This window comes from Lagopus muta, chromosome 17 (genome assembly GCF_023343835.1).
Source record: "Lagopus muta isolate bLagMut1 chromosome 17, bLagMut1 primary, whole genome shotgun sequence".
Classification (NCBI taxonomy): Eukaryota; Metazoa; Chordata; class Aves; order Galliformes; family Phasianidae; genus Lagopus; species Lagopus muta.
Genome location: NC_064449.1, coordinates 11,047,902 through 11,075,059, shown reverse-complemented (window position 1 = coordinate 11,075,059; position 27,158 = coordinate 11,047,902). Strand labels below are relative to the sequence as shown.

The 27,158-nt window shown below is 48.5% G+C and overlaps 1 protein-coding gene across 21 annotated transcripts in view; it reads right to left on the bottom strand.

The window, feature by feature from the left end:
• FBRSL1 (fibrosin like 1) overlaps positions 1–27,158 on the bottom strand; it is a 417,331-nt gene that overhangs the window by 39,604 nt on the left and 350,569 nt on the right. For all 21 annotated transcript variants that reach the window (XM_048964519.1, XM_048964530.1, XM_048964514.1 and 18 more), the window contains one exon: positions 8,703–8,748. In XM_048964519.1, the coding sequence (XP_048820476.1) occupies positions 8,703–8,748 (46 nt within the window). The remainder of the gene's footprint in view (positions 1–8,702; positions 8,749–27,158) is intronic.

Here is a 27,158-nt window from a genome sequence, read left to right as displayed (position 1 = left end):
TTATACTGGACAGAGCTGGAAATGGAGCTGCAAATCAGAGTTCGGCTCATGATTTGCTAGCAGGGCTTTCTAGGTGTCTGAAGGAACGCTTTGGAAGGAGAACGGGGAAAAGGAGAATGTAACTACATCTCATTTGGATGGAGAGGACTCACAGATGTTAGGAATATTTTTGATCAACAGCTTTCCTGGCACTGCTCTTGGTGAAATCCACAACCTTGACGGCTAGCTGAGTAAGAAAGTGCTGGCAAGCTCCTGCCTGCATGCAGGCAATTTGCAATGCTGCCAGTCAATATTTCAGTGAAAACAAAATTGCAGGGATCACATTCAAAGAGGGGAAAAGGCAAAATAAAACAAAGCAGAACAAAAAAACCCCAAGACTCCCATTTTAAGAGAAACTTTGATAGGACCCACTGGGAAGACCCTCCCAAACCATAACACGCCCTCTGTTTGCTTAGCATGAACGCCCTGCGAGGCTCAGGAGAGCCCAGCAGCAGCATGAGCAGCTCGGCAAGGAGCTGCTCTACACGGGGCATGTGGGCAGCATGTTCAGAGCAGGCTGCAGGAAATGATGCAGAAAGGTGTTTGCAGCTGTCCTTTCGGTGGAGGAAATGCATGCAGCAGGCAGGGCCTGAGTCACGATCCCAGACCCAGTCCATTAAAAGCATTATGCCCAGAGTTTGTCTGCTGCTCCGCTGAGATGCACAAAACAATCAGCTCTACTTTGATCATTAGGCTGGTCAGTACAGAACGTAATGGAAGAATTCTTGTTGACTTCGTGTTTCTAGCACAAGTTTTAAGACTGATTCAATAATAAAAGCAATGATAATGATCATTATTGTATAAACATTCAATGCTAAGGTTGTTAGATTTCTTTCCCAGCCATTATGCCCACACCAGCTCAGGCTGTGCCTGCAGGGCTGGCATTGGGAGCCCCTCACTGTGCCATGCAGGACAGCCACGTGCAGGGGCTGTGCAGCTCTTTGGAAGCTCTCTCAACATTGGATCACCGATAAATACAGAAATACAGAACAAACTGAGCCAGCACCAGCAGCAGATGCAGGTTCATAGACGTCTGCTTGTTACCAAAATCCACTGCAGCTGAGACTTACATAGTCTCTGTTATGCAAAACAGGAGAGGGAGTGGAATAGAGGGAAACTGGCAATTACCTAATTTTATTTCCCTCCTTGCCCATTTGCTTTTCATCAGGTTGCTCTGTGCTTGAATATGAGAGGTGCTTGTGAGCGCTGAGTTAAGCACAAAGCCAGCTTGGTACTTTCTTTTCACTGGGAGGAAGTCTACATGTGCTTTTCTGGTTGCAGAAGGCAAGCACAGCTAGCACATTATTTTATGTTATTCCGCAAGTGCCCCGTGCTGCCTGGGAAGCAGCAACAGCCGGGCTGCACCGTCCCCCATTTCCAAGCTGTAGTTCTGAACGTGACACAGCTCCCAGCCCAGCACTGTGACCCACAGCAGGGAGATGCACACACCCATCTGCAGCCTTCTCTCTCACCTTCTAACAACCCATTTCTTGCTGAAATCACCCAGCCCCAGTGGGCTGCCTGCTAAAGAACTCTCCTTGCTGGCAGCCTGTGTGCTGTCAGGCTTTGCTGCTCACCTTGCTAACACCTTCCAACCACGTACCCGCAACAGGGCAAGAAGTTAACATCCATTTCATTGGAGGGAAATCTGCAAGTATGACTACTCCCTTAGGGCAAGCCTGTAAGAATTTATTAGTGATGAAACCAATATGTTTCTTCAGCAACGTAATAGGGCCCCATATAAATTACTTCAATATCTTTTACAATTTAATGGCAAATGAGAACCCTTCCATAGGCGTTTTGAACTGTCCGACACAACCCTATAGCAGAGATGTAATTCTACAATAAATTTTGCAGGATAGTTAAAAATTTATGTATATATATATATAAAGACTTTTAATTTCCTATTACCTGCAAGAGTTTGCTATCCATTCAAATCAAATAAATGAAGTAAAGCACTGCAGTCACTTGTCTGTCCCAGCAGTTTACAAGAAAATATTTACTGTTTGGAAACAAGCCACTCCAGAACAAGAATCCTTTTCAAAAGCACAGAGAGGCAAACACCAACAGCACGCCAAGCGCGGCGCTCCTGCCCTGCACACCCGGAGCCAGGGGAAGTGAATGGGGTCAGCGCGGCCCCGCGGGGAGCAGCAGGCAGCCACGGCAGTCCTGGAGCTCCCCGCTCACAGCCCTGCCGCCAGCCAGGATGAGCGGCGCATCAGGCTCACGCCACGCGTTTTGTCTGCTGAGGAACTGAAGCTTTACGGAATCTTACATGAATAAAACATGTCCCCGAGGCGTTTTAAAGCCAGAACAGAGGAGAAGCGGTGGTTTGAGGGACCGATGGGGGCTGCAGCTGCTGCTGTGCCATGGCCGCCCGCCCGCGGCACCGGCTGCAGGCCGCCTCGGCCCCGCTCCGCAGGAAGCAGATAAGCCAACTATAAACAGGGAGTGCAAAATACGGTATCTTGCAAACGTCCTTTAGGAGTCTGGCTAATGTAAACTCCTGCGCACATTTGGACGGAATTCTCTTCTCTTTCTGGTCTGCAGTTTGATGGCCCTTTTATCTCCTTTCACATGAACTGAGGAAAGCTAAAATTGGCCTCCTCGATCAATACGAGTTTGAGCTGGCGCGCTCAGGATACACACTATTTTGCTTTTATAGTTTATTTTAAATAAAAAGTATAATTAAAGAAAATAAACCGCTCACTTCATAACATTTACACAACGAAGACTTTATTTATTTTATTTACGTTTCGGTGGGCAAGGCACAGCATGCAGTTGGCTTTCTGCGCTACTTAACAAAGCCGCATTTGAAATTTAAAATCTTAAAGGAAATGAACAAATTCTGCGGAGGAAAGGCAGTTAAGCAGAGCCTTCTTACATTACCCTCGGTAATCGCGCATGCATGTGCTCCTGCGTGCCTCTCCCTGCTCCAAAAACATACCCACGGCTTGGATGCTTTAAATCAAAAAGCAATTTCAGTCTGTAATACGCAAATAAATAATTAAACACGCTTTATCTCCTACAGTATTGCCTCTATTCATTCTAATCCCACTGACGGGAATGCAGCAACATACCCCACATCCTTAAAATAACAAAACAAAACACAAGACACCAAACAGAAGGCCTGGAAATGTTTATAATTCAACTTTTCAACTCTCTTGGCTGCAGCCTGAAGCTACAAAGCAAGCTCTATGCTGGCTCACTTGAGGGAGACGCACCGGGAGATAGCTGTGCAAACTGCACAGCAAATGGCGCAAGCCAAAGCCGCCCGCCGGCACGAGGCCATTCTAACTCTGCAGGCGTACGGCACTCAGCTCCAAGTCAATAAATTATCCACTTCTGCATTCTGAATGGCACGAAGTCAGTTGGACAGTGTGGTTGTGGTGAATGGCCTCTCCCACTTCCCCACTGGATGTGTTTTCCAGAAGGTCGCTATGGTGGCTGTGTCCTGAATTACCATGAAATGCATGCAGCGCATCGCCGCGACATGGATGCCAGTGCATATTGCCACCCCCAAAGAGAGAGCTGAAATCCTGAGAGCTTTCCAGAGCCTGCAAGATGACAAAACTGCAAGAAGACAAAATGACTGCGCTCACTGCAGTTCCCTGCACTTGCTTTTATTCCGAGAGGTGCCTAACTGGCTGTGACTTGTGTGATTATCTTGGTTATGCATGCTGGTAGAAAATCAAAATCCTCCTCTTTCACTGGCCACTGTGTAATTATACATCTGCATATGCAGAACAGCCAGACAGCTAATATACTCATGCAAGCAGTGACAAAATTAGATGGATCTTTTCAAAACAATGCTGGGATGGCCTCACATGCTGGATTTCATAGTGCTTCATGGTATCCAGCACTGCCAACCCCAAGAATTCACAAATCACAAGCCATCTTTAAAATGAGGTTAAGAACAAGGTATTTGGGCTTCTTTTCAACTACCTGCTGGCTGGGAAGCACAGAACAACCACAGTTCCAAGCTTTCCTCTGTGGCCAGGAAGACTAAAATCTCACTTAAGAATGAAATTAAAGCTTCAATTCTCATACAGTCCTCTGAGGGCTTGGGTTTCATGAAGAACATCGAACATTGTACAGTTGTGCTAAAACCACAGGAGATGCAACATAGGGAGTAGAGCAGCTGCAGAACATCCTGAGAACTGTATCAATCACAGCAATGTGGTTGCTATCTATGTAGATGCATTGCTTTATTTATTATTACAGATGCTGCTGTGCAAGTTTTTGCATGCCTGTAATTATGGAGGACTGTTGTCCCAAGATTTCAGCTGCAAATTATCATCCCCCTCAAGTTCACACAATGGCCAGCAAACAGGCTGGTGACCTCATCCAAATGTAACCAAAACCTGGAGATAAAGCTGAGGTCAAGGGACTGGAGACACCGCTGCTTTTCCTGCATTTCAAACCCTGTGTGGTCCCCACGCAGCAAACTAGAAAAATTATATCACTGCTGACCTCCGTTCACGTCTAACAGAGCTCAGTGCCTGACAGGGTGTTTGCTCTGCACCTGCACAGACCTTCGCACTGCAAAGCTTGGCATCAAGCGGCACAGCAAGCAGGGGAGGCTCTGCTCTCAGCTGCCTGCCAGCACCGCGCCACCAGGAAGCTGCACTGCCACAAACCCACGCCCAGCACCTTGTTCTCAGCTCAGCTGTGTTCAGGTTTCCTGCTTTGCTGGCTGTCACAGGTTCCTTGGCAGCGGACCGCCTGCCCTGCCCTTGCCCTGCCTTCCCCTCTCACCCCAGCTCGCTGTAACAACCATCAGTTTTACAGCATGTCCTACACTGGAGGTTTTGTGTTCTCATCTTTTAAAATGATTTAGTGTGACAGTTTAGTACTGAATTTAAAAAAAGGGAAAGAAAAAAAAAAAAAGGGAAGTGATAGAGAAGAGAGAAAAAGGAGAGACAGTCCCCTTAAGGCAACAGGATTATGGAGCAGTGATCTCAGAGGAACAAGGGTTCCTCTCTGGTTCAGATGCGCTTGTCAGGGCTCGGTGTTGTCTCTGAACAAGAAATCTCTCTTGCTGGCCCAAGGCACACTTTTGTGGTCAAGAGGACAGAAAATAAAAGAAGGGAACTTCAAAGGCCCATAAGCTGCACCGGCCCGCTGGGGCGGGTGGCTGCGGCACATCCCATGGCTGACAATTACGACCCGCGCACAGGGAAGGCTTGCCTCCCTCTTGTCAGAGGGATGAGACACAGACTGTGAGCTTTAGAGCTTTGAGGATGTGTACAGTTCATGATGAAAGATAGCACTTCAAAGCCCTCTGCCTCGAAACCAGGGAGCAGTGAGTGGAGGGTAAGCAATCTTTTTGTCCTGGGGGGCAGCATGTGGGGGAAGGATAAGACTTATTTTCACTGCCATTTATTACTGCCATGAAAGAGAAGCCCTGTGCTGTTTATGGAATCTCTCATTAAGCAGATCTCTAGATAAAATGCTTGATAAACATTCATTAGCTGGGTCTCCCAGCACACTTGGCTGACGAGCCCTGGTCTCTGTCTCACACAGGGGGAAGCAAGGCACGGAGCTTGGCAAGCACCCCAGTGCAGGGCACCTCCAATGACACTCATGAGGTCAACCCAAATGCAGGAGCACAGCCCAAGAACCACAGAACACAGCCTAATCCCAGCACACACACCACCACCACCAGGGCAGGCAGGCCGGCCTTCCCACAGCCGAGTCCCCCACCAACCCCAGGTGCTCTCTTCTGCCCACAGATGCACAGGGAGATGGCTGGGCTTGGCCTATGCTCCCACCTCCCTGTGCTGTGCCTGCCCTAAGAGAAGGCAAATGTCTGCCTGGCAGATTCCTGTGAGAAAGGAGCCTGTAAGAGAGCAAGCAGACCTTTATTATTTGTTAATTGATTCATGCACCCAGAGGAGGTTCACACCTGGCCCTGGGCAGCACAACTGCCCGCCACAATGAGCCCTCAACAACTGCTGTCCTACGGCAGACACAAAGCCATTGGCACAGCAGGCTGGGGATCCTCTGCTTTTGTTCTGAGTTGCTGCTTCCTCCCGCGGGGCGCTTTGACTCCTGAGCCCCAGGAGCTCAGCCCACATCCACTGCAGGTCTGTGGCCAAGGGTCGAGAGCAGCATTCCCAGGGAGCGCCAGGCACTGCTCCTCTGCAGAGCCGCCACATGTGGTCAAAGGTGACATTTTACAGCTGTTCCAGCCTCCAACAGGTGAGAACTATCTATCTTAGCACTTAATTGCATTGCTAAGCCGCTGATAAGCTAGGACAGCATAAAGCAAATAAGCTAGGTCAAACACATCCCTGGGGAAAGCCTGTGGAGAACAGGGAGAGCTGCGCCAGATGACAAGTCTGCCTCGCTGTGCCACAGAGCATGCCTGCCTCTAACTGACAACTGCCCTGCTGCGGCTGTGCTGGGTGCAGTCTCTACAGAAAGCCCCAAATAATTTACATCAGTGCGCCATACAAGCGCCCTCGGGAGCCAAGCAGTGTGTGCCCACAACGACTGGGAGTTCCGGCCCCGCCACCATGGCTCCAATGCGTGCCTGAAGTCAAGGCTGTTATCTTGCAAAAGGAATTCCAGTGAAACGCTTTGAAAATCGCTTTCTCCTGGCCATATGGCATCGCCAAGCCCGGCCCTGTCAGCACGGTGTGCATTTGCATGTGTGAGAGACAAGTTCTGGCTCCTGCGTCGCAGAGTGACAACAGGGCGAGGGTAGAATTTAGCACTGTTTGAGTTTCTGCACAAAATCTCGACGAGACAAATTAATCTCACCTCTCAGCAGGAGCGGAGGCAGCGCCTGACGGAACCTGCCTGCAGCACAGCCCGTGCCTCTCAGCAAGGTCTGCCAGCACTGCTGAGCGCAAGGACAAGACCAAGGCAAAAATTACCATCCAAACCCAGTGCTGCACCATCTACTTCCACAGCAAACCAAACGTGAACAGCCGTCAGCTGCAGCGATATAAACAGCAGTGAAAAGACTTCAAGACAGCAAATTCACAGCATTCACACATTTAACTTCCCGACGGAGAGGTATTTTGAAAACTCGTGTTGCTGAGCTGCTCTGTGATGCGAAGGGGTGGGGGATCTTGGGCTTCAACACAAGGAGGAGCCAACAAAGCTGCTCACACTTCAACACAAGCCTCTGCGGCAGATCTCTGTGCCACGCGTTTATTCAGGATGGCAGGAGTTTTGTTTTGCTGAGGCAGTACCGTATGGGCAATCTGGCTTGCCTTATCAGCGAGCCAAGGCCGACAGAAGATAAATGCTCTTCCCCATTTGTTTAAATTCTCTCCTTCCCCCACATCAAGCCGCATACTTTCATAAAAATATCTGCAAATGTAATAACACAATAGTCTTGTCATCAGTTTCCACATTGGAATTGATAATTTGCAAAACCTGGAAAGAAAGAGAATTCCTAATACTTAGCACTGCTGAAGATCCCAGCTATAACCTGGGCCTGTATCCAGGTGATGCAGCACGCACTACAACGCCTGTGCATGGCCAGCACCCACTCCTACACAGCTGCAAACGACTCCTTTTTCTTGGCCCTCTTGTAATAACACAAGAAGGTTATTTCACCACTTTTTATTAATATGCTGATCTCCCCCCTTCAGGGTATTTGTACGTCCCTCCTACTTTTTATTGCCGCAGCTCAATGCTGGCAATGTTGCAGAACAGCTGCATGCCCTGCCAGTTCATTCGGAGCCGTATCACAGAATCACAGCACGGTTTGGGTTGGAAGGGACCTTAAAGCCCACCCAGTGCCACCCCTGTGCCATGGGCTGTGTGCCCCCCAGCTCAGGCTGCCCAGGGCACAGCCACGGCCGTGGGCTCCTCCAAGGATGGGGCACCACAGCTCTGGGCAGCGCTGGGGCCTCACTGTGCTCCGAGTACAAAACCTTGCATGACACAGTGGAACCATTCCCACCACAGTGCTTTCAATCATATTCCACACTTTGTCCTTCAAGCTGCTTCTTCAGGATTTTTACCGACAGCCTCCAGCTAAGCGAGCCTGTCCCTACCAACAGCAGGAACTGGAGAAGCCCCACCTCACAGCTGCACTGAGCCCTCAAAGGACAGCCTGGCATATTTAGAAATATGTCACTGTCACTCCCAGTGTGAATCCTAACTGGCTCAGTCTCTTAGCAACACCCAGTGTGTACCACAGGTAACTTGCAATTAATAGTAATAGCTGGAGCTGAAACCCTGTGACACACCAAGTACCTTCCACCGCATTTTGGAGAGCTGAGACAGACACAAATGCTCTGTACACATAGGCAGGAGGTGGATGGACAAGGCCTTTTGAGAATAATATATATGAAACAAACAATGAAATATTTCTCTGTTTGGAAGAAATGAAGATTTGACTGTATTGGAGGGAACCAGTTATACCAAAGGCTGACCTCTCCTTTGCCAGTAATTTCTCTCTGTAAGACATGTGCCGTGGCTCTGACTTGCAGGGAAGAGGTCTCATCCCACATTGAGACAACACAGCTCTTCATTTTAACTTAACACAAACCTACAAGGCTGATCTTTATGATGGTGGACGTGGCAAAAGTATAGGTGCTGGAAAAACAAATATTCTGCCATTTGCATGATGTTCACTACGGCCTCACACACAAATCACTGGCTGTAAGGTCAAGAAAGAATTTCTCCAAATCACTTACCTTTATTTGCTGCAGGGGAGAACAGCTTCTCAGAGCCTACAGAAGCCTGAAAAGGAAAGAGAAAGAGAGGGTGAGTAATACTCAAGGAGAATTTAGGAAGGCTTGCTCACAAAAACACAGCTGATAAAACAAATCTGTTATCTGTAGACCTGCAATTACATGCTGCACCTGGAGGGTGCAATGTTGTGCCATTAAAGAACAAGCGTGCATCCTAAAAAGATGAAAGCAAAGCATGTGGAAGCACTGTCCTGATCTCACCCAGCTATATCCTCCTGCCTCGTTTATTTAGGCAGCCATGCAATGCACAGCTATTTTATCCAATTCTTCATATAAAAACAAAACCAGTGAAACTGCTTTCAAGCTGAAGAAAAAAACCAAACATTTCCAAGCCTATCTCACTGAAAATAAGCTCATTTCTTGCTGAACACGTAAAATGCAATTGGTGTATTGAAAACACAAGTTGCAAATGAAGACATCCATATGAAAGAGGGTGTTGTACAACATTACACCAAATGATAGGTCCATGCTGCTTTGCACTTAAGTTGGATACGAAATAAAATGACTTCCTCTTGGAAGAAGCCCATCTCCTTGCAAACTGGGTTGCACTATGCTGTCTGAACTCCATGGCTGTGCATTCGCACTCCTCACAGCTCTGGGAAATAGTTAAAGAAATCCAATTAACCTAAACCTTGTAAACAGCCTCATGATAATCAGGGTCACCGGGTTACAGACAAGATGATAATGGCAGACAGGAAAAAAAGTCCATTCATTGTAAATAAAGCTTTTATGAGTTAATTTGATGGCTTCCCCCACCCCCACCTCCCACATTCAAACAGCCAACCTACTGCAGCACAAGCTCTTCCTCCTTCTATCTGATAAACCAGCAAGCAGCCTCTACGGAATGAAAGCTGGTCTGAGAGCAGGGAGCACCATCAACATTACCACCATCTACGAGACAGCTAGCATTACTGCCAGCATTGTGGCACTCAGTGCTGCACAAATGGGCTGAGGTGCAGAGCGAAAGGGCAAAAGATACCAAATGGAAAAGACAGCTTTCTCCCTTGGCTCTGCTTTACAAAAAACGAATGAATTCAACACGTGGCTGAACTGAATTGATTTTATTTTTGATTTCACTGATTTCACTGTAAGGTGCCTTGGAAGAACCACAAGAGAAAGAGCACTGTGAATTGTACGTTGTTATATATTTTAAGTCATGACTCCAGAGGAAAAAAAAAACAACAAACAGTAAAATGCAAAATCTGCATCAGATACAGACAGGAGCAAGGAAGGGTGATCTATTAATGTGACTTCAATGGCAATCGGCACTGCAAGCACTGAATGTCTTACTGGATGCAAATGTATAAAGAAAGAGAAATCTACACAAAAAACACATTGAGGCTGAGGCGCGTAAGAAAGAAATTCTCAATCACGTCCAGGACAAAGCTGTGCGTGGGGCTGTGACATGTATGGCTGCCACACAGCTCTGCAGAAGGAGCCTAAAATGCCAGGGAAAGCAACTAGCTGCAGCACGCCGTCAGTGCACTGACCAAACAGAAGACAAACCAGGATTCAATGGGGCTTTGTCTAGGCTGGGTTGCAAAGAAAGTGTAACGGCATCACGCAGCAGCAAGAGCAATGCACAAAACGACAGCCAGCTCTGAATTTACAACCTATTGTTCACATTTTTCACATCCAATCAGCACTGTGTCACGATGGATCCCAAGGAGATCTGTGGGCTCTGGGAACACGGGCTGGGGACACCGGGTGATGCTAACGCTAAGGCAGGCTCTGCTGGAGCCCTCGGTGAGCAGCAGGACACGTGGCAGGTGGATAAAGCAGGCTACCCAGCTCACAGGCAGCGCAACATGGCACCCAGGGTGCAGCTGAGACCGCTGCTGTGTAACCAAGAGGAGCACTTCTCATTGCTTCGGGTCCGAATGATAGGAAAACAGTGTTCAAGGAAGTCGAGCAAGAAAAATGGCTTTTAAGAGAAAGTAAAACACATGGATTATTGCTCAGTCTGCTGATAGCAAAACCGCACATGTGGCACCGCCCTCAGCAATCACAGCCAACATTTACAGAGCACAGTTTTCGACATCACAGCCTCGGTTTGCAGACACAAACTTTCACACCTAGAGTTTACAGTAACTTTTGCTCTCATTTCTGGTGACTTCCAGCTCCAGATCTGAACCATTTTTGGCATAAGCACTGTGCTGGAACAGTGAATGTCTGTGCTATAGCATATTCTGTGAGCTGCAGTAAAGGCAGAAGGGGAGCTGGGGGAGGAAGAGCCTGAATACATCATTCAATTTCATCAGTCACCCTTTAAAGAAAGCATACAATAAAACCTATGTGTCTGAGGGAGCCCACTAATGAGTGAAAAAATCCAGCAAACCAACGCATCTGCTAGAACAAGTCCCCTCCCAAGTTTTTCTGCTGTTTCAAGCAAATCATTTGCATATGATTAAGCAGGGATTAAAAAAAAAAAATTAAAAGTGGAATTCTTCCCTTGTGAGCAAAGCCAGGCTCTGGGAGTCCTTTATGCGGACGGGTTCAAGCCATCCCAGGAAATCCCTCTTCTTTTTTGATTAGAGAGCAAAAGGAGGCATTTCCCCTTCCCTCTCGCTGGGAGCTTCCAGGAGCACAGCCCGCACCCCGCGGCTCCTTCTGCTGCTGCACGAGGCAGGGAGACGGCCGCAGCCCAGGCGGGCAGACAAAAGACACCCCACGGCTCTCCAGTACATCTGCTCTTCGTCTCCATTCCCCATGGAGCTCTTCTGCTCTAACTGCATCACAGCCGAGCCCCAGACGGGCATATTCTAATAAAAGCTGCTGCTTGCAAAGTCCCACCCTCATCCACAGTACCGACCTTTGTATGGCGAGCATAAAGGCTGCAGGATGTGTCCCAGCAGACACGCACGCTGCCATTTCACAAACTGGCAGCTTCCGAGGCAGTCGCTGCTGCAACTTAGCAGCCAGCACCATTCCCTCACCATTTCTCCCCTGGATCCCAGCAAACATAAGCACTGCTTCAGCATAAGAAGCCTCACCCCGGCGGCGTTCCCTCAGCCTGCAAGCTGCCAACCTCAGAGGATGCAGCACAGGCTCCTGGGCAGGCGGGCTGTGCAGCCACAGGCCTCATTCACCACGGCTCCTGCCTCCCCAGGGCAGCTGAAAGGTGCAAGAGCTCTTACAGATTAATCATTTAATGATTATGTAGAACAGAACAATATCATCTGACAGAGCTGGCATCACAAGCTATGTCAGGCCCTGCGGTAATTACTATTCTTCCCCCCTCTCCTTCTTTGTAGCCTATAAAATTGCTTGCAGGGAATAAACAGTTCCTTATCGCTGCGAGCAGAAGTGCCGCACATCCCCACGCAGCGCCCCGCAGCACGGAGCAGCAGATCCAACCCGATAGCCCGTGCTCTGCTCACCCAACACTGCCAACACGGCCGCAGCTCGGGCTCACAAAGAGCGAAAGCATGTGCTGGTGGTCGGGACCTGGCACACAGCTCCTGTCAGGGCAAAAGCCAAGCATCCCTCCAAATCTGAGTGCAGTGTGGTAGGCAGAAGCAGAGCAGGCATTAACACAGCTTACATGTCACTATCTTTTAGATAGTCAAGAGCTGGTCTCGAGTTGAGACTGTTTGCAAAATGCTACCGAACGGAGCAAGCACTGAAAAGCTCTCAAGAAACCTTTCTCCAGGAGATTTTCAAACCAGAAGTGCTGGATATGCTCAGAGAGACTCAGAATAAAGCACAGCCACTACTCGAGAATTCGGAACCAATTTTCATTCCTGCCTTTGATCTGCTCCCCTGCCTTTACGTACCCCTCTGATGCCACTTGATTGCTTGTCTAGCGAGGCATTTCAGCAGGTCAGCGTCCCAGCTGATTCTATGAACCCTTAACAGCAGAGCCCTTTGAGCAGCAACACCAGAACAGTAACTAACAGCGGAAGGTATTTGTTCAGTTTGTGATTCTCCTGTAGGAAATAAAACTGGGTACATATGGAAGTGAAAGAGCAGCTTAGGAATCACACATACGCACAAAAACAAACTGAAATTCACCCTGAAGACCAAGAAAGTATTCAGCACATTCCAGGATCCAGAAGCAATGCAGCAACTTGTAAGTAACAGTGCCTGCTTTGTGAGGGCTGAGCTGGGGCTTCTGGGAACCTATGGCCTTTTTCAAAAGCAGTATTATTTTTGGAGGGAAATCCCAGTTCGACTGAGAAGACAAAAGAAAGGCGGATCTTCAAGTTGGTCGTTCCATGCACCACCTCAGGCAAAATGCTGAGGTATGCGAAGCACTTCTTGTGACACCTTCTAAGAAAATTCAGCTTTGGGGGACACGGCTGGCTGAGAGCAACCCAGCTGTGCTAGGGCACCAAGCAGAAGGGAGCTGGATACGTGCTGCACTACGAACCCACTTTTCAGCTCAATAGCAAATGGGCTCACCGGTCCCCTTACCTCTGTGCAGGATTTACAGCCACTGCTCTGCAAAGGGACCGGTGCCCAGCAGCTGCCAGGGGCACCAACCTGGCAGGGACTGCCAGGCACACAGTGCTTCTGGAAACCCCCTTAGGTACTTGCACAGTGACCAAAGTGCCCAGAAAACCCTAGTTCCAGCTGGTTAGGAACACATCAATTATGGCTGTTGATTCCCAATGCAAATAAGGACTAATGACTAAACAAGATGAATTCCAGATGGACCTCAAACTTTCCAGCAACATCCCTAAAACTTTGGCTGCGCTTTTCTCTACACTCCAACAGAATGCAGCGAAACGTGCAGGACAAACACCTCGACCAGGCAACCATGTGCTGAAACAGCAATGCCTTAAGTGCTCCCAAACACTTCGGGATCATTTCTGATTCAAGACCATCTCTGGCAGGAGGCGGGTTTTCCACATCTTGTGCAGAAGTTCGCTCTGCAGGGGATCCATGAGAGAGAAAATGCTTCTGGGACCGCACTTTAGTCCAGAACATACCTGTTTGGGTTCCCACCTCGTACTGATTTAACACGTGCACATGCAGTGCTGTTCAGCCCTGGAAAGGGCCCTTCACAACACACACATCTCTCTCTTCATCACTTTTTCTTCTGTGAGCGCTGATTTCTTTCAGTGGTTTATATAACCATGCCTATTTTTTGCAACAGCCCCTTTGAGAAGCTAGCACAAGTCTGGGAACGGAGAATGAAATTAGGCCAGAGAGAGCCTGGAAGCAGAGATCAGAGGTCCCAATTCACTCTTGAATTGCACCAGATTCACACGATGGCAAGGTGGAAGCAGAGTGATGTAAAACACGTGCTGACTGGAAGGCACAGCAAGGAGATGCTGCACAGATGATGAGATTCAGCCAGTGCTGGGCAGCGAGCAGCCGAGCCCACTGCTGCTCTGCAGCGCTGTGCTGCACTTCTGCTCTGCACCCTCTCTTTCAGCAACACAGCGTGAAGTCGAAAACATCACCATTTTGAATCCAGAACATTTGGAGATGGATCAAGCCAGTCTACATGAAGCAGCAAATGCAATTCTGAACACTGCTGTTCCGGTCTGTCCCTCCCTGCTCAGCGTGCTCCTTGCTGTGACAAAGGGGAGCCCACCAGTACCCCAATGCAGACACCTCGGGCACAGCCCACCAACTCCACTCCCCCACCTTTCCATCCACCCTGCAGCCCTGGGGGGACGGCTGCAGCCCGGAGCTTTCCCGCTCCTATTCCCTCCATTAGCCATGCTTTATGATTCACCTTCCTTTGAGCAGTCGCTGTCTCCCAAAGGAAAAGATCAAACTCCCTCTCCTTCCCAGCTCGGCTTCAATAAATAAATAAGTACACGCACTGCAAAAAATCCTTGTGAGGGAGGAGAAGGAAAGGAAGCTGGGGAGTTCCTGGGCCTCACTGCAGCCAGTCCTACAGCTGCAGAAGGTCCCTCAGCTGTTTGCAGAGACACTGACCAGAAAAAGACATTTTCCAGCTGTCCCTCATTAATCCCAGCCAAAAAACCCTCGCCTAACAGCATTGTGCCTGAATGGCCTAATTTAAATGAAGGTGTGCTCTACGCTTATCTCTGTATCCTCCAACCACAGCTCCCAAACCGTGACCAAAACTTATCTTGATTTTACATTCCTGGCTATTTTCCTTCAAATCAGCACTGATTTCCCCTTTTTTTTTCCATGTTCGTATGCTCCAACCAACACAAACAAAAGGAAAAGCAGGCTGTAAAGGGAGACGCTGCTGCCCCAGTCCTACCCCAGGCTGTTCTCCCTGCTCACAGGGAACAGCATTGCCTTTGCTGTTGGGAAGCCTGGTATGTGAGCAGCACCCAAAGGCCAGTCCTTCCCCTTCATCACCAGGGCAGGTTGTGACTTTCACCGCAGATCAGAGGCAGCAGCATGTGGATGCCAAGAGCAACCATATGTGCCCCAGTCAGTGGAAAACAATTCTCCACAATACATTTAGAGAAGGGCTTTGCGCAATCTGATTTTACACATCTCCACCAATAGAGATCTCAGGCCTCTTCCCTAGGGCCGATCCCACCCCCGAATAGACAGGCTTTTCAGCCTAGGCTTCCACATTTAAATTGTTTCCATTACCTAGACATTGACTTAGGCAACCGCAGACTTGATTACTGATTTAGCTTTTGCTACAAAATATAGGGGAAAGTCTGTCTACAAGGATGAAAGGTTGAGAACACCGCACAACATACTACTATGGGAGTTTGTATTATTGTCATTACAGCTTGAAACTATCTAGCCAGACTATCTATTTGGCTGGGATACGGATTTTTATTTGCACTAAATCAAACAGAATGGAAAGCGCTCTTTGCAGAACTACCCAAGACTCCTTATAATTCAAAGGCTGCATTGTAAGAAGAGTGATGGGCGAGAGCAGGGACTGCACTGCAAATGACAGGTGGCAGACTGTTGTTTGGTACCTACCAAATTACTCTGCTGCTCCCAGGGCTGCCTTGGCATTTCATTATCCCAACTCTCTCCTGGAAGGATGCGGACATAAATTCACACCTCATGTCCTGGTTTCCGTCAAACTGAGTAAGAGTGCAAATGCTGGCACCAACAGGGAATGCCAAGCAGGGCTTGGCATGCTAGAACAAACTCTCAACTGTGGTCCTTGCCAGCTACCTGCATTTATCATTGTAATGGCCTGCCAGACAGGGCTTGGCAGCCGGCAGAGGAGGGCGGGAGGAGGAGGGCCAGGCTCCGCACTGCCAAGCAATTCATTCCTGCAGCTCCTGCCATCGCTGTACCAGCAGGGCAACCTTCCTTTCATTTTATCTTTTAACCAATTACGTGTCACCCAAATCCCACCTGCAGCCTCCTCCTACACAAATGGCCATAAATCACTGTTCAGAGACCAAGAGGGTTTTGCAAGACGTTTGATTTCATAAAAAGGTCACTGTCTGCCTGAGAACTGCTGTGGTTCAAAAAGGTACCAAATAACAACCTGCACTGGCAGCCAGGGAAGGAACAGCTTCCATGGTCTGTTGCCTGTTGTCAGATAGCATTAGAACAATTAGGGAGGCCAACGATGGAAGAATCATTAGGATTCAGCTGAACTGAGGAGTTGACACAAACTCAGTAAAATATCTCTTCAATTGCTGAAGAAACTATAATTGATTCAATAGAAAAGAGAAAATTGCATGGGCCAAATGAGAAACATTCGACATCACCACTTTGAATAGGTAAGCAGAAGAGATGCCTGCCATCAGTGCAACCTGTTTCCATTGCCTGTTTCAGAGCACACCACGATGAACTGCTATTTCTCAGGCTACTGCAACACTCGGTGGTCTCAGACCACTCAGGATGACCTGCTGCTTCAGGGAAATGCTGTCTGCCTGCTCTTACTGCACATGCTGAATAGGCAGCGCCGACCATTCTCCATGAATCCCAGCACACAGTGAATGCCTGGTGCCACTCCAAACCACCTGACACCAATGCTGTTCTGGGAGCCCTTAGAGTCCATCCCCTTGCTGGTGACATGATGAACCAGTACCAAATTTTCTGCAGTGAGCAAGTGAGCACAAGAGGTGCAGAGCAAACCGTGTCCTGCTCCTGGCTCTGGCTGTGCCACCTGCCTGGGGCAACGCACTGGGACAGACTCCATCCTGACATGGCCTTCCCCAGGCCAGGGGGAGGTCAGCGAGCTTATCAGGAAACAGGCTCTTGTCCGCTGCTATTGAGACTTGCTGCATTACCCGCAGCAACCTCAAAGGAGTGCCTCTGCAGAAGGCTCTTTTGTTGTTGTTGTTTCTAATTCACTGCTCCAAAATATTTCTTGGCTGCGTCCCAGGGCTGAAGCCTTATCTGCCCACCCCCCCGGCAGACACGCAGCAGCTGCGGAGGCTTATCACGGCTGCCTGTCCACTGAGTTTACAAATTAACACCCTATCGAGGCTGCACGAGGGCTGATTAATTGGCGAGAGGCAGGCTGAGGGCCTTTATCACTGCTGGCGGCTGCCGGGGGAGAAGTCACAAATCCTGCTGGGGCCTGAATGCCTTACAAACAGGGAGAGCAGGAGGACGGATGGGGGAGCAGCGGTTCGGGAGGCAGATATTTTGGAGATAGTGGTGGTGGAGGTAATGGATCGGTGGGAGGGGGCGAGCTGCAGGCAAACGCCAGTACATTATGACAGCTAAAGAAAAAGATAATTAACAGCCTATACCTCATGATTCTAGCTTTCCCTCCCCGGGCTATAATTTAGCCTATTGCTCCTTTGCTCCAGAGGACAATAAACATTTATTATGTTAAACACATAACAGCGCTGCACAAAAGCAGCGTTCTTTTGCAGGTCCACTCCTTCCACAGCTGTGCAAGCCAAGGGGAGGGTGATGGGGCTTCTGCAGTGGGCTGCCCTTCCTCTCAGAGCGCGGCTCGGTCTGGACACTGAGTGCATCTCCGGCTCTGTCCAAAGGGGCAGCATGCAGGCTGCGCTCCTGAGGAAAGCAAACCCAGGGGAAGGAACACGAGACCCTGCCTGAGCCCAGCAGCCTCACTTGGATATTTTGGGGGGAATTTTCAACCCCACCAGAATGATGTGTGGGAGGGATTCCTATTGCAACATGAACATTACCGCCGTGCCAATCGCACAGGGGCAGCACTGGCCCTGCACCCTCAGGCACTTGATCCATTCTAACTGCAGTGGCTGAGGACGTTGAGCCTATTACAGCGGGCTGTGGATTGGGGACCACTCTTCCTTGGCTTCAGTGCGAGCACTTACTGCAGCCCCCCACCATCATGTCTGCATCGCAGCACTGCAAAGTGACTATCAAGACCGAGGGAACTCACTTTAAAAATACTGAAAAACTTAGTACACCTTGAAAGGCAACCAAGCAGGACATCCATCTACGTTTGTCAACATTCATTTGATGTTTTTACGTTGTTGCATTTAATCCTTGCAATCAAGACAGGTGAAATCTTTCTAAAAAAGATGCAATAAATGTAAACCGGGACTTCCATGGAGCAATCTGGCTCCAGAAGGTAAAAATTTAAGCAAAGTATTACAACCATGAAGAAATACTGCCATCATCTCCTTCCTAGTCCCTCCTATTAACACCCTAGTAAAAAATTCAAAATGAGGAAATTATTTCCTGAACCACGTGAAGGTCTTTGGGTCCACAAACCAGTTCTGGGCTCCTGAGCTCAAGGAATACAGGGAACTTCTAGAGAGAGTCCAGCGAAGGGCCACAATGGCTGGGGCCAGGAGCATCTGTACAAGGAAAGGCCGGGAGCCCTGGGACTGCTCAGCCTGGAGAACAGAAAGCTGAGAGGGGATCTTATCAGTGCTTATCGAAAGGGCAGCTGGATGCGGCCAGGCTCTTCTCCGTGGTGCTCTGTGACAGAACAAGGGCCAGTGGGCACAAATTGGAACACAGGAAGTTCCATGTGAACAGGACGAAAAACTTCTTTACTTTGAAGGTGGTACAGTGCTGGAACAGGCTGCCAGGGAGGTGGTAGGGTGTCCCTTGGAAATACTGAGACCCTGGCTGGATGCCATCCTGCACGACCCAGTGCTGGGAACCTGCTGGAACAGGGGCTGGATGTGACGATCAGCATCCAATCCCTCCAACCAGCTGCCCAGGGTTTAACATCAGCCATTAGGTTCATCTGAAATGGTCAAGTACATTCTGAGTATTAGCTCAGGAAAGGAACATCAGCTTGGTCACTGAAAACCTCGCTCTGACAGAATCTGAGAAGAACACCACTGTGGAAGGTCTTCTCACAGCTCTCCTCGCCAAACTGAAACCCAGATTAGTTGGAACTGGGCTGGAACACTGCGTGCTACAAACTGCTGACCCATGGGTAGTCAGGCTAACGGCAACAACGCCTCCCAGCACCACAGCCAGGCAGCAGCAACTCTATACACAAAGGAACTATCAAATATTCATCAGGTAAACAGCACGAACCTGGTAATCTCAAAATGTGGTGAAACCAGTCTCTCAAGCGCTTATCAGACTGACTTGATAACTTCATTAACGACTCTGCCCACCAATCTTCAATTCTTCTGTTTCTGCCTCTTAGGAAAAACTGTTTTCGCTGTCCTGATGGCTGCTCACGGTTCCATGCCCACGCACAGACAGCCTCACCCTCACCAGAAAGCTACAGAGGGGACGAGGAGCTCCGAACAAATGGAGCCAGGGCAGTATATAAAGTTCCCCAGGTATGGAAGTTGTGAGGGAAATGGTATGGAAGGAACACAAGAGCTCATGGCCGAAAAGCATCTGGCAATCTGGAGTGCCTGGGGGAAGGCTTCCAGCCCCAGGGTCCCACTGATCCCTGCTGCGTTGCCAGCCTGGGCTCACTGCTCGCCCACACTTCTCCCACACCATGCACTGAGCCAAGAAAGCAGCTCTCATCATCGTGTTTTGTGTTTTGATTAAATACGGCATTAACTGACCTCCTCTTCTGGGTAAGAAGGCAGTGGAGGGGCCAGCCTGCCCTCTGCAGCCGACATATAATCCGTCTTCTCCAATTAGATATGCTTCGCAACAAGTGTGGTGGATCCATTTATTTCCGTACTGCAATAACGCAGATAAATCCAACTTTGGCTTCGGTCCCACTGCTTTCAAAGCTGGGGCTCCACATTTCCAATTCCTGTCCTGATTTTTTTTTTTTCCCCTTTCTGCTGCAAAATGTCACCAATTTACTTTAGCCTGGGGGCCCATTTCGAGTTTTACCGCTAATATAAGAGAAATGCATTTTTCAAGCTGTTACCACTTAACTGTACTGATATCAGCCACTCAGGGGACACAATATTGTTTACACATCCTGCTCTATGGAATAAGCACGGATGCCAAAACTCTGCCTGGGTTGTGAAGGAGACGTTTACTCTCTGTTTTATGAGATTTCCTCGATTTGTGGCTGTCTCAATGGTCGTAAAAACAGCTGTAAATCAAAAGAGCACCACAAAATTGCAATAACAACTGTCGAACTCGGCTCTAAAGAGCATAACTCCCAGCAACAGAAGGTGGAAGGCTTTTTCCTGATTTAATACCAGGTGTGGGGAGCCTACAGACCCACACCCCAGCTCAGCTGAAACACTTTTTGGCTGCTCCCCTATCACTCGCCCCCATTCCACCCCACGTAATCCCTTCCCACCTTTTTCCTCCTCTCCTCTGAAAAACAGAAGTCCTTTTCAAACGCCTGGAGAACGCTTACACAAATAACTGCTGAATGCACAGCCCTGCTTAAAGCATTAAGAGAGGCAGAGAAGTCAGGCCGGCGTTCAAACACGGCTGTGCTTTGAATTGTGGCGATCGCTTTAGCAGATGAGCTCAGCAGAGCGCTGCCTCGCTGCCGGCCTGCCCGAGAGAGCCCACATTCCTGCACCTCCCGGCCCAGACTGCAGGGAGTGGAGCGAAGGAGGAGAGGGCTGGTGAGACATGAGTTATTAACAGCAATCTTCTGGGAGCTGATTCTAGCTAAAATGGTTCCAGAACAGGCAGCTCCATTTGCTCTGACAGTCTCTAGTGAGGGCCGGCCAAGCAGCAGATGCACGAACTCCAAAGTTTCTGCTGCTCTGTGCCACTGGATACGGTCCAAACCAAAGAGAGCTTCACCCTGTGGGTAAAACAGGCTTCCTGGATTTTTCCATGCCCCATTCCAGTTGCTCTCACAAACAACCTTCTCATCCTCGTCTCCAGAAACCTAAAAGATTCTCAGTTCCTGCATCTCGCTGCCCTTTCCAACCCAAGGCTGACCCAGCCAACAACAACCTTCCCGTTCCACCTCAGCTCCTTGAGGAACTGGCGGTGGCACTGCCAGCCATGCCACAAACCCGGGGCCAGCAGCTTTGCCTAGCTTCTTTGTGCCTCCCATCCAAAGCAGAGATCTTTCCTGACTTCATCAGCCAGGTCTTCATCCTCTTTTTCAAGTTTGCTCTTATATCAAACTCCTTCCATGGGATTTAAATACTTCCTCCTTCACAGGAGGTTTGTGTGTGCAAAAGCCAAAGTACGTGAAGAAAGTGAGAGGGAAAGCTCATGGGAAGAAAGCTTTGGTGCTGTCTGTCTCAGTCTTTTTCCTGTCAGCCCCAGCAGACTCAAGTTCAGTCGAGATCTAGCATTTTTACTGCCAAAAGCATTTCCTGATTGTGCTTTTCAAGCAAATGCCCCATGGAGCAAGGTAGTAGAAGGGAAGAATTCTTTACAGTGGCCATCCTGCTGTGATCCATTCGGGACAGGAACTCCCCCCTGCATTAAGAGGACAATTTAATTTCTATGGACTGCTTGATGCAACGGGAAAAGAACCTCGGTTCTTTTGTCAGAACCCCCACAAAGTGTCAGTCCTTCTTTTTCCCTTCTTCTGCTAGACACGTACATTCACGTTCTTGAGAAAAGCCACAATACATTGGATTGGTCTTTCACTTTCAATACATTATGCATCCCTGCTATAACCTTTTCCTGCTTGTGCAATGCCTTGCCTTTCCTTTGGCTCTCTTCTTTTAAATTTTTCTTTCATAAATACAATTGGAGAGACAAAACAAAAAATTCCCCAAACTCAAATGAACAAAAAATGCTATTCAAAGCCTTTGCTGATGATGTGACTGGCAACTCCAGTTGAGAAGCCATCTGTACAAACAAGAACTGATCTGAAATAGGGAATGGCTAGTTTTATTTCAAAAAGCTCTGCCTTCTCAGTGCTCTGGGTAGAGGAACTCTACAAGACAGCTGAAGCTAATGGGGTGAATGTGATCAGCTACACCCATGCAGCTCTTCCACATTTCTTTTATACTACGCTCACAGTGACTGCCTGGGTGGGGATGCAGAAACATTACAGCAGTCAAATATGTATCATGCCAACTGCGGACCACAAAAGCAGCCCACTTCCTCATGCACAAACCAAAAGCAACTTCTGCCAGTTATTGACTTGTATCAGTAGCCAACTCTTTTCAACAAAAGCATGCTTCTGTGTGCTAGAAGTTGCTGGGTTTGGAGCCTGAAGAGTCTCAAGAAGGCTCAACTACAGATGCACACCTCATACCTGGAAGGTGCTGTACTCCAGCAGGTCAGGCCAATTAACAGCAGCTGTTGCAAAACAGCATGATTGCATGGCAATTGCTAGGTTTCGTCTCCTTGTGTGCTGACGTGACTTTGCACGTACAGTTTTGCTTGCTTGCAGTGAATGGTGGATGTATGGTGGATGTCTGACTGAGGTTCTGCATTAGCATGTGGATCTACAATATAGCAAACCACCACTGAAACAGCTTTGCCCTTCCCCTGCATGCAAACATGAAGTAAACATTTTTTGGAGGCTGTGGCTATTGCCTGTGGTGCTCAGGAAAATGCAAAGCTTTCACTCAGCTTGTGCATGTGGCTTGCCAAAGAGCCAAGGTGGCCCTGGGCAGAAACAATACGACCCAGTCAGAAAACACGGAACATCACTGGTGCACACGTCCAGCCACCACCTTTGCTCAAGGTAAGGCACAGGAGGTGCTGTACTTAATCTTTCTTTAGCTACGTGCTCCTCTCCCAAGAAAGCAACAGCTCTGCTCAGCTGTCAGCCCTTCAACTCCCCAGACTACCTGCTTTCCGAAGCCAAGTGCTGAGCTCCTGAAGCTTGGTCCTGGCCAACCTCTGCTAGCCCCTCTTGGTGCAAAGGGCCGAAGCTGGTGCCTCTCCCACACCTCTCTCCCAAAGGCATACGGCAGCTAACAACTCACCTCACCGCAGCTTATTGCTTGAACCAGAAGCACAAATGTGGTGTTACAAGAAGGCTTTGTGATTTAAGCATAGATGTGACTGTGCCTGCTCAGTAAGGAGATGAAAAGCCCACAGTGAAAAAAGGCGTAATAATCCTGCATGTTAATACACAGTGACTAACACCTTCCTGGTGACAATCTTCTTGTACTCGCTGCAGCAGAGGGATGTGTATAATGATCCTCCAGAGACACTATCTTGAAAATGCACAAAAGGCTCTGATCAGACGCTGGCATCTTCTGATTAGCTTAGCAAGAGCACTAAAAGGGACATCAATTTTCTAGAAAGTGTATCCCGAAAAGCACTTGATCAAACGCTCGGCTCTATGGATGTGCTTAATCTCACTGTAGCTGAAGCAGTCCCCTAAACCAACATCTTGTTTATTTCTGCTGTGAAAAATAAAACAATGGAAAGGCCTCCACAACTCAAAATGTAGAACCGAACAGTCAACAGCATAGGAAAAGTCTGAGGAGGGCCTGAATTGCTGCGGCTTTCAGCTCAGCTGTGAAACAAACTGAAGTGCTGACTCTGACAAACAAGGGGAGGGGAGGAAAGAAATAGAAAATAAATAACCACAGTGGATGAAGCTGCTAACATCACAAGAATAGCACAGATTAGTAATACAAATGTGTATACCTTTCGATGTTTGTATCCTGGTGTTTTAGTATCTTTATTTTATTCTAGTGGACCTGAGGAACACCTACTCAAAGCGCCCAGCACAATACCCTGGCAGACTCATAGATCTTAATTCCAAAAACGAGAGTGACTACTAATACACAGAATGACTTATTTGCAAAGCAATATTCTCCATCACAGGACAGCTCCTTCTGTAAGCGCAGATAGCACTAGCTAAAAATCAAAACCCGTTTTAGCTTTCATCAGACAGTAGCAGATACACCTCGATGATTCTGGCACGTTCCAGTCAACCCATCTGCTTCTCTGCATCAGGCAGACTGCAGGAAACAGAATTTTCTTTTCCCATTTGCCTCCCAGTCTCGCTGCCTGCTCCCCACCAGCACTTGCAGCTTCTTCCCCCGCTCCCCCGGCTGCAGCTGATAGTGGGACCTGCAGCAGATGGCCAATGGAGCTGGGCTGCTGTTTCCTACACGCCTGGTATTTGCAATCCAACCTCAGCACCTCCTGCCTGGCTCTGCAAGAATACAAAGCTGAAGATGTAGCAGTTCTGTACGATGAGCCAAAGGCACTTTTAAAGCTCATTTCAGATACACATTTTAACTGGTATTTCTGAAAATACAAACTTGCAAGTGTACAAGCTGAGTAAGAAGAGCAAAAAAAAAAATTCAGGGAACCCCAAATCATTTGTATTTTTACCACCTTCCACCATGTCCATTATGACTTACTCATTTCGTGGAAGAGCACACACACAGGGCTGACTGAGCTCCCTCTTAACAGCCAGGGAAATGGCCGGTTTCGCCGTCCAATTCAAGCTTTCAGGCTGTTGTGCTTGTGCAGGATAACCTGAAGGCTTCTGTGGCCTAAACCACTTCAGCATGCACAGACAAAAGAAATAATGTCACCCTGCCTCCGTACTCCCACCCATCCGAGGCAATGCTAGCCGTAACTTGGCTTCTGCTCTCTGTTCTTGTTTCTGTGCATTACAAATAAGAACATCGTTCAGAGATCTCTCCCCAGTTTACTTCACTCCAAAGAAGGAGACAGATGGTGGGAGACAGAGGGTTTTACAGTAAGAGGGGTTGGATTTTTTTCCCTCTTCATTTGTTCCCTACGTTGTCTCTTATCCTCGGGGACCTGGAGTTTCTTTTGATAGCACTGTACTGCTTAATAAACACACATACAAGCATAGTCACAAGTATACATCTATCATCAAAGAGCCCTTCTTGTCTCCACTCCCCACAAAGTTGATTAATGATTACGTGTTTAACACATACATTATACATGGGAGGGGGAGACGAAGAGGGTAAATCCAAGCCTCTGTATACATTTACATATATTTACATACTCACATAAAGAAAGCAGAGGAAAGCAAAAGAGGGCCATTCCCATCGGGACAAAAATCCATTTCGACAAGGATAACTCCAAATTCCTCTTTTGGAGAACAGAAATAAAAATGAAGGCTGTACCTGGCCCATGGAAGGAAGCAGCGAATGAAGCAGCCATCTTTGGTTCCTGACATGAACCAGCCATCACATCACTTTCAGCTTGTCAGTGGGATCCAACAGTTTATGAGAAAGGAAAGGGGCTCCAGTTTTAAAAGTGCTCTATGTACTATTCTTTCTTGCAGCTAAAATTGCAGCTAAGCAGGTAATACATTAGGTAATCCGGTCAATTAAGCGAGGCCTTGATGTAGAAAGAAAAAAAAAAATCAATCAATCAACACCCAGAGATACTGGCATGTTTCACGGACTGCAAGCCGGTGGGACAACAGATCCAGTACAACCTGCTCTGACCCTGAGATGCAGGCAAACAAGAGACGTGGTGTGGAAGGGAACAATATGGCAAACTTCCTTTTCCATCCTCCCAGGCTGAGCCCATGCACAGACCTGGATAACTGCCCATGCACAATGAAGCAGCCTGAAGGCTGCTTTAATCACGCTGACTGCCAGTGGTGTGAGCATTGTTCCAGCAGCCGGGGGACCAGCGCCATGGTGAAGGACTCCCCTGACACAGTCCCTTCTGGCAGCTGGGACAAAGCTGGCACTGGAACTGCTATTGTGGCTCTCTGCTCTCCAAAGCATCCTCGTGCAGAGTTAATCTTCCAGCCTCCTGCTCTGCTGGCTTTCAGACATCTTTGCAAGGTTCAGATCGAATGCTGCTCCATTTGCAGGAGTCTGCTGTAGGATGCCAGTGGCAAACAGTTGCATTTGGCACTACTCTGTGCTGAACCAATTCACACCAGCCCTCTGCACACACGGAACGACCAGCCGCGGTTGTGGCACAGCGCTGGGCAGGACAAGGCTCAGAGCAGAGGCTGCCAACACAACGGTTAAAGTCAACAGCGGAAAGCCCAACAGCAGCTGGAGGGGCAGCAACACGAATTGTTTGAGAAGAAAACCTTACGCACACGGTACTTCTCACAGTGCTGAGGCTGTAGGAGCTGCATGGCCACAGAGCTCTCACACCTGCAAACACACATCAGGAACTCTTTTTTTCCCCCTTCCCTTTGTCTCATGACCTTTTGACTCTGAGTCACGCTGGCTGACCTCAGACTTTCACACTTTCCCTCTCCATAAAGCACAAGGCCTGACTTAAAGAAAAGCCACATTCTTCCACTTGATCTTTCTTCCACCACAAGATTTTCTTTAGCAGTAGAAGAGTGGAGAAGATTTGCCTTGGATTTTTCAAGTAGTAAAATCCAAACTTCCTCAGGAAGTGGCAGCAAAGAGGCTCCACTTAAACTGAGACAAGCAGCAGCACTGCCTCCTGCTCTGCACCCTGCCCTGTGCACGGACCAGGCAGCTGCAGCAAACTCCGCCACGCTGTGAACTGAAGCAGATGTGCACCACTGCCACGAACACATCCTACCATAAATCTGCAGCAGCCATTGCATAGCATTAAGTTAATTTGCACTGAGATGAAGCAGTCCAGGGTGGAATCAGCGCCACGATGCATGGCAGCACATCCTTCTGCATGTGAGGTCATCAGCCTGCAGCACCCTGCTGCCCGCCTCCTGGGCATGGCTTTATCACTGCTTCAGCCAACTGTGGGCACACTCTTTTTCCACTGGTTCTGCACTGTGATGGATATTTCAGGCCTACCTAGGCTACAGCTGGAAGATCTCACTGTAACTGGGTAACTCATCAAGGTTACCCAGGAGCACAGATGGGGTGTTTGACCCACAAGCAATGCAAGCACCCGCTCACGCTCTGCATATACTGACTTAATGGAAAGGATTACAGCATCCAAACCTTCTGCTAAGCACGCTCTGGCTGAATGTGCTGGCTGCTTTGTGGGCTTGTACACGTCCAGGGGTTTGATAGTGCCATAATGAGATCTGCTTTGATCTTTGCTACTTCTGGATTTCAAGTTCTTCTCTTTCCAAGCTGATAAAATGAGCAAGACAGTGGCTCTGGAGACTGTTCAGCAACATGTGCTGAGGCCTCAGGACTCTGCTGTCTGAGTAATGCCTCTGCTCAAGCCTGTGCCAGCAGAAAAATGACTCAACGTGCAGGCTCTGGGGACTTGGGTTGAAGAAACCAACACACCACATATACAGAAAGCTGTGATCACTCCTCCTATTTCTCGAAGCAGGGAGATACTGCAGAG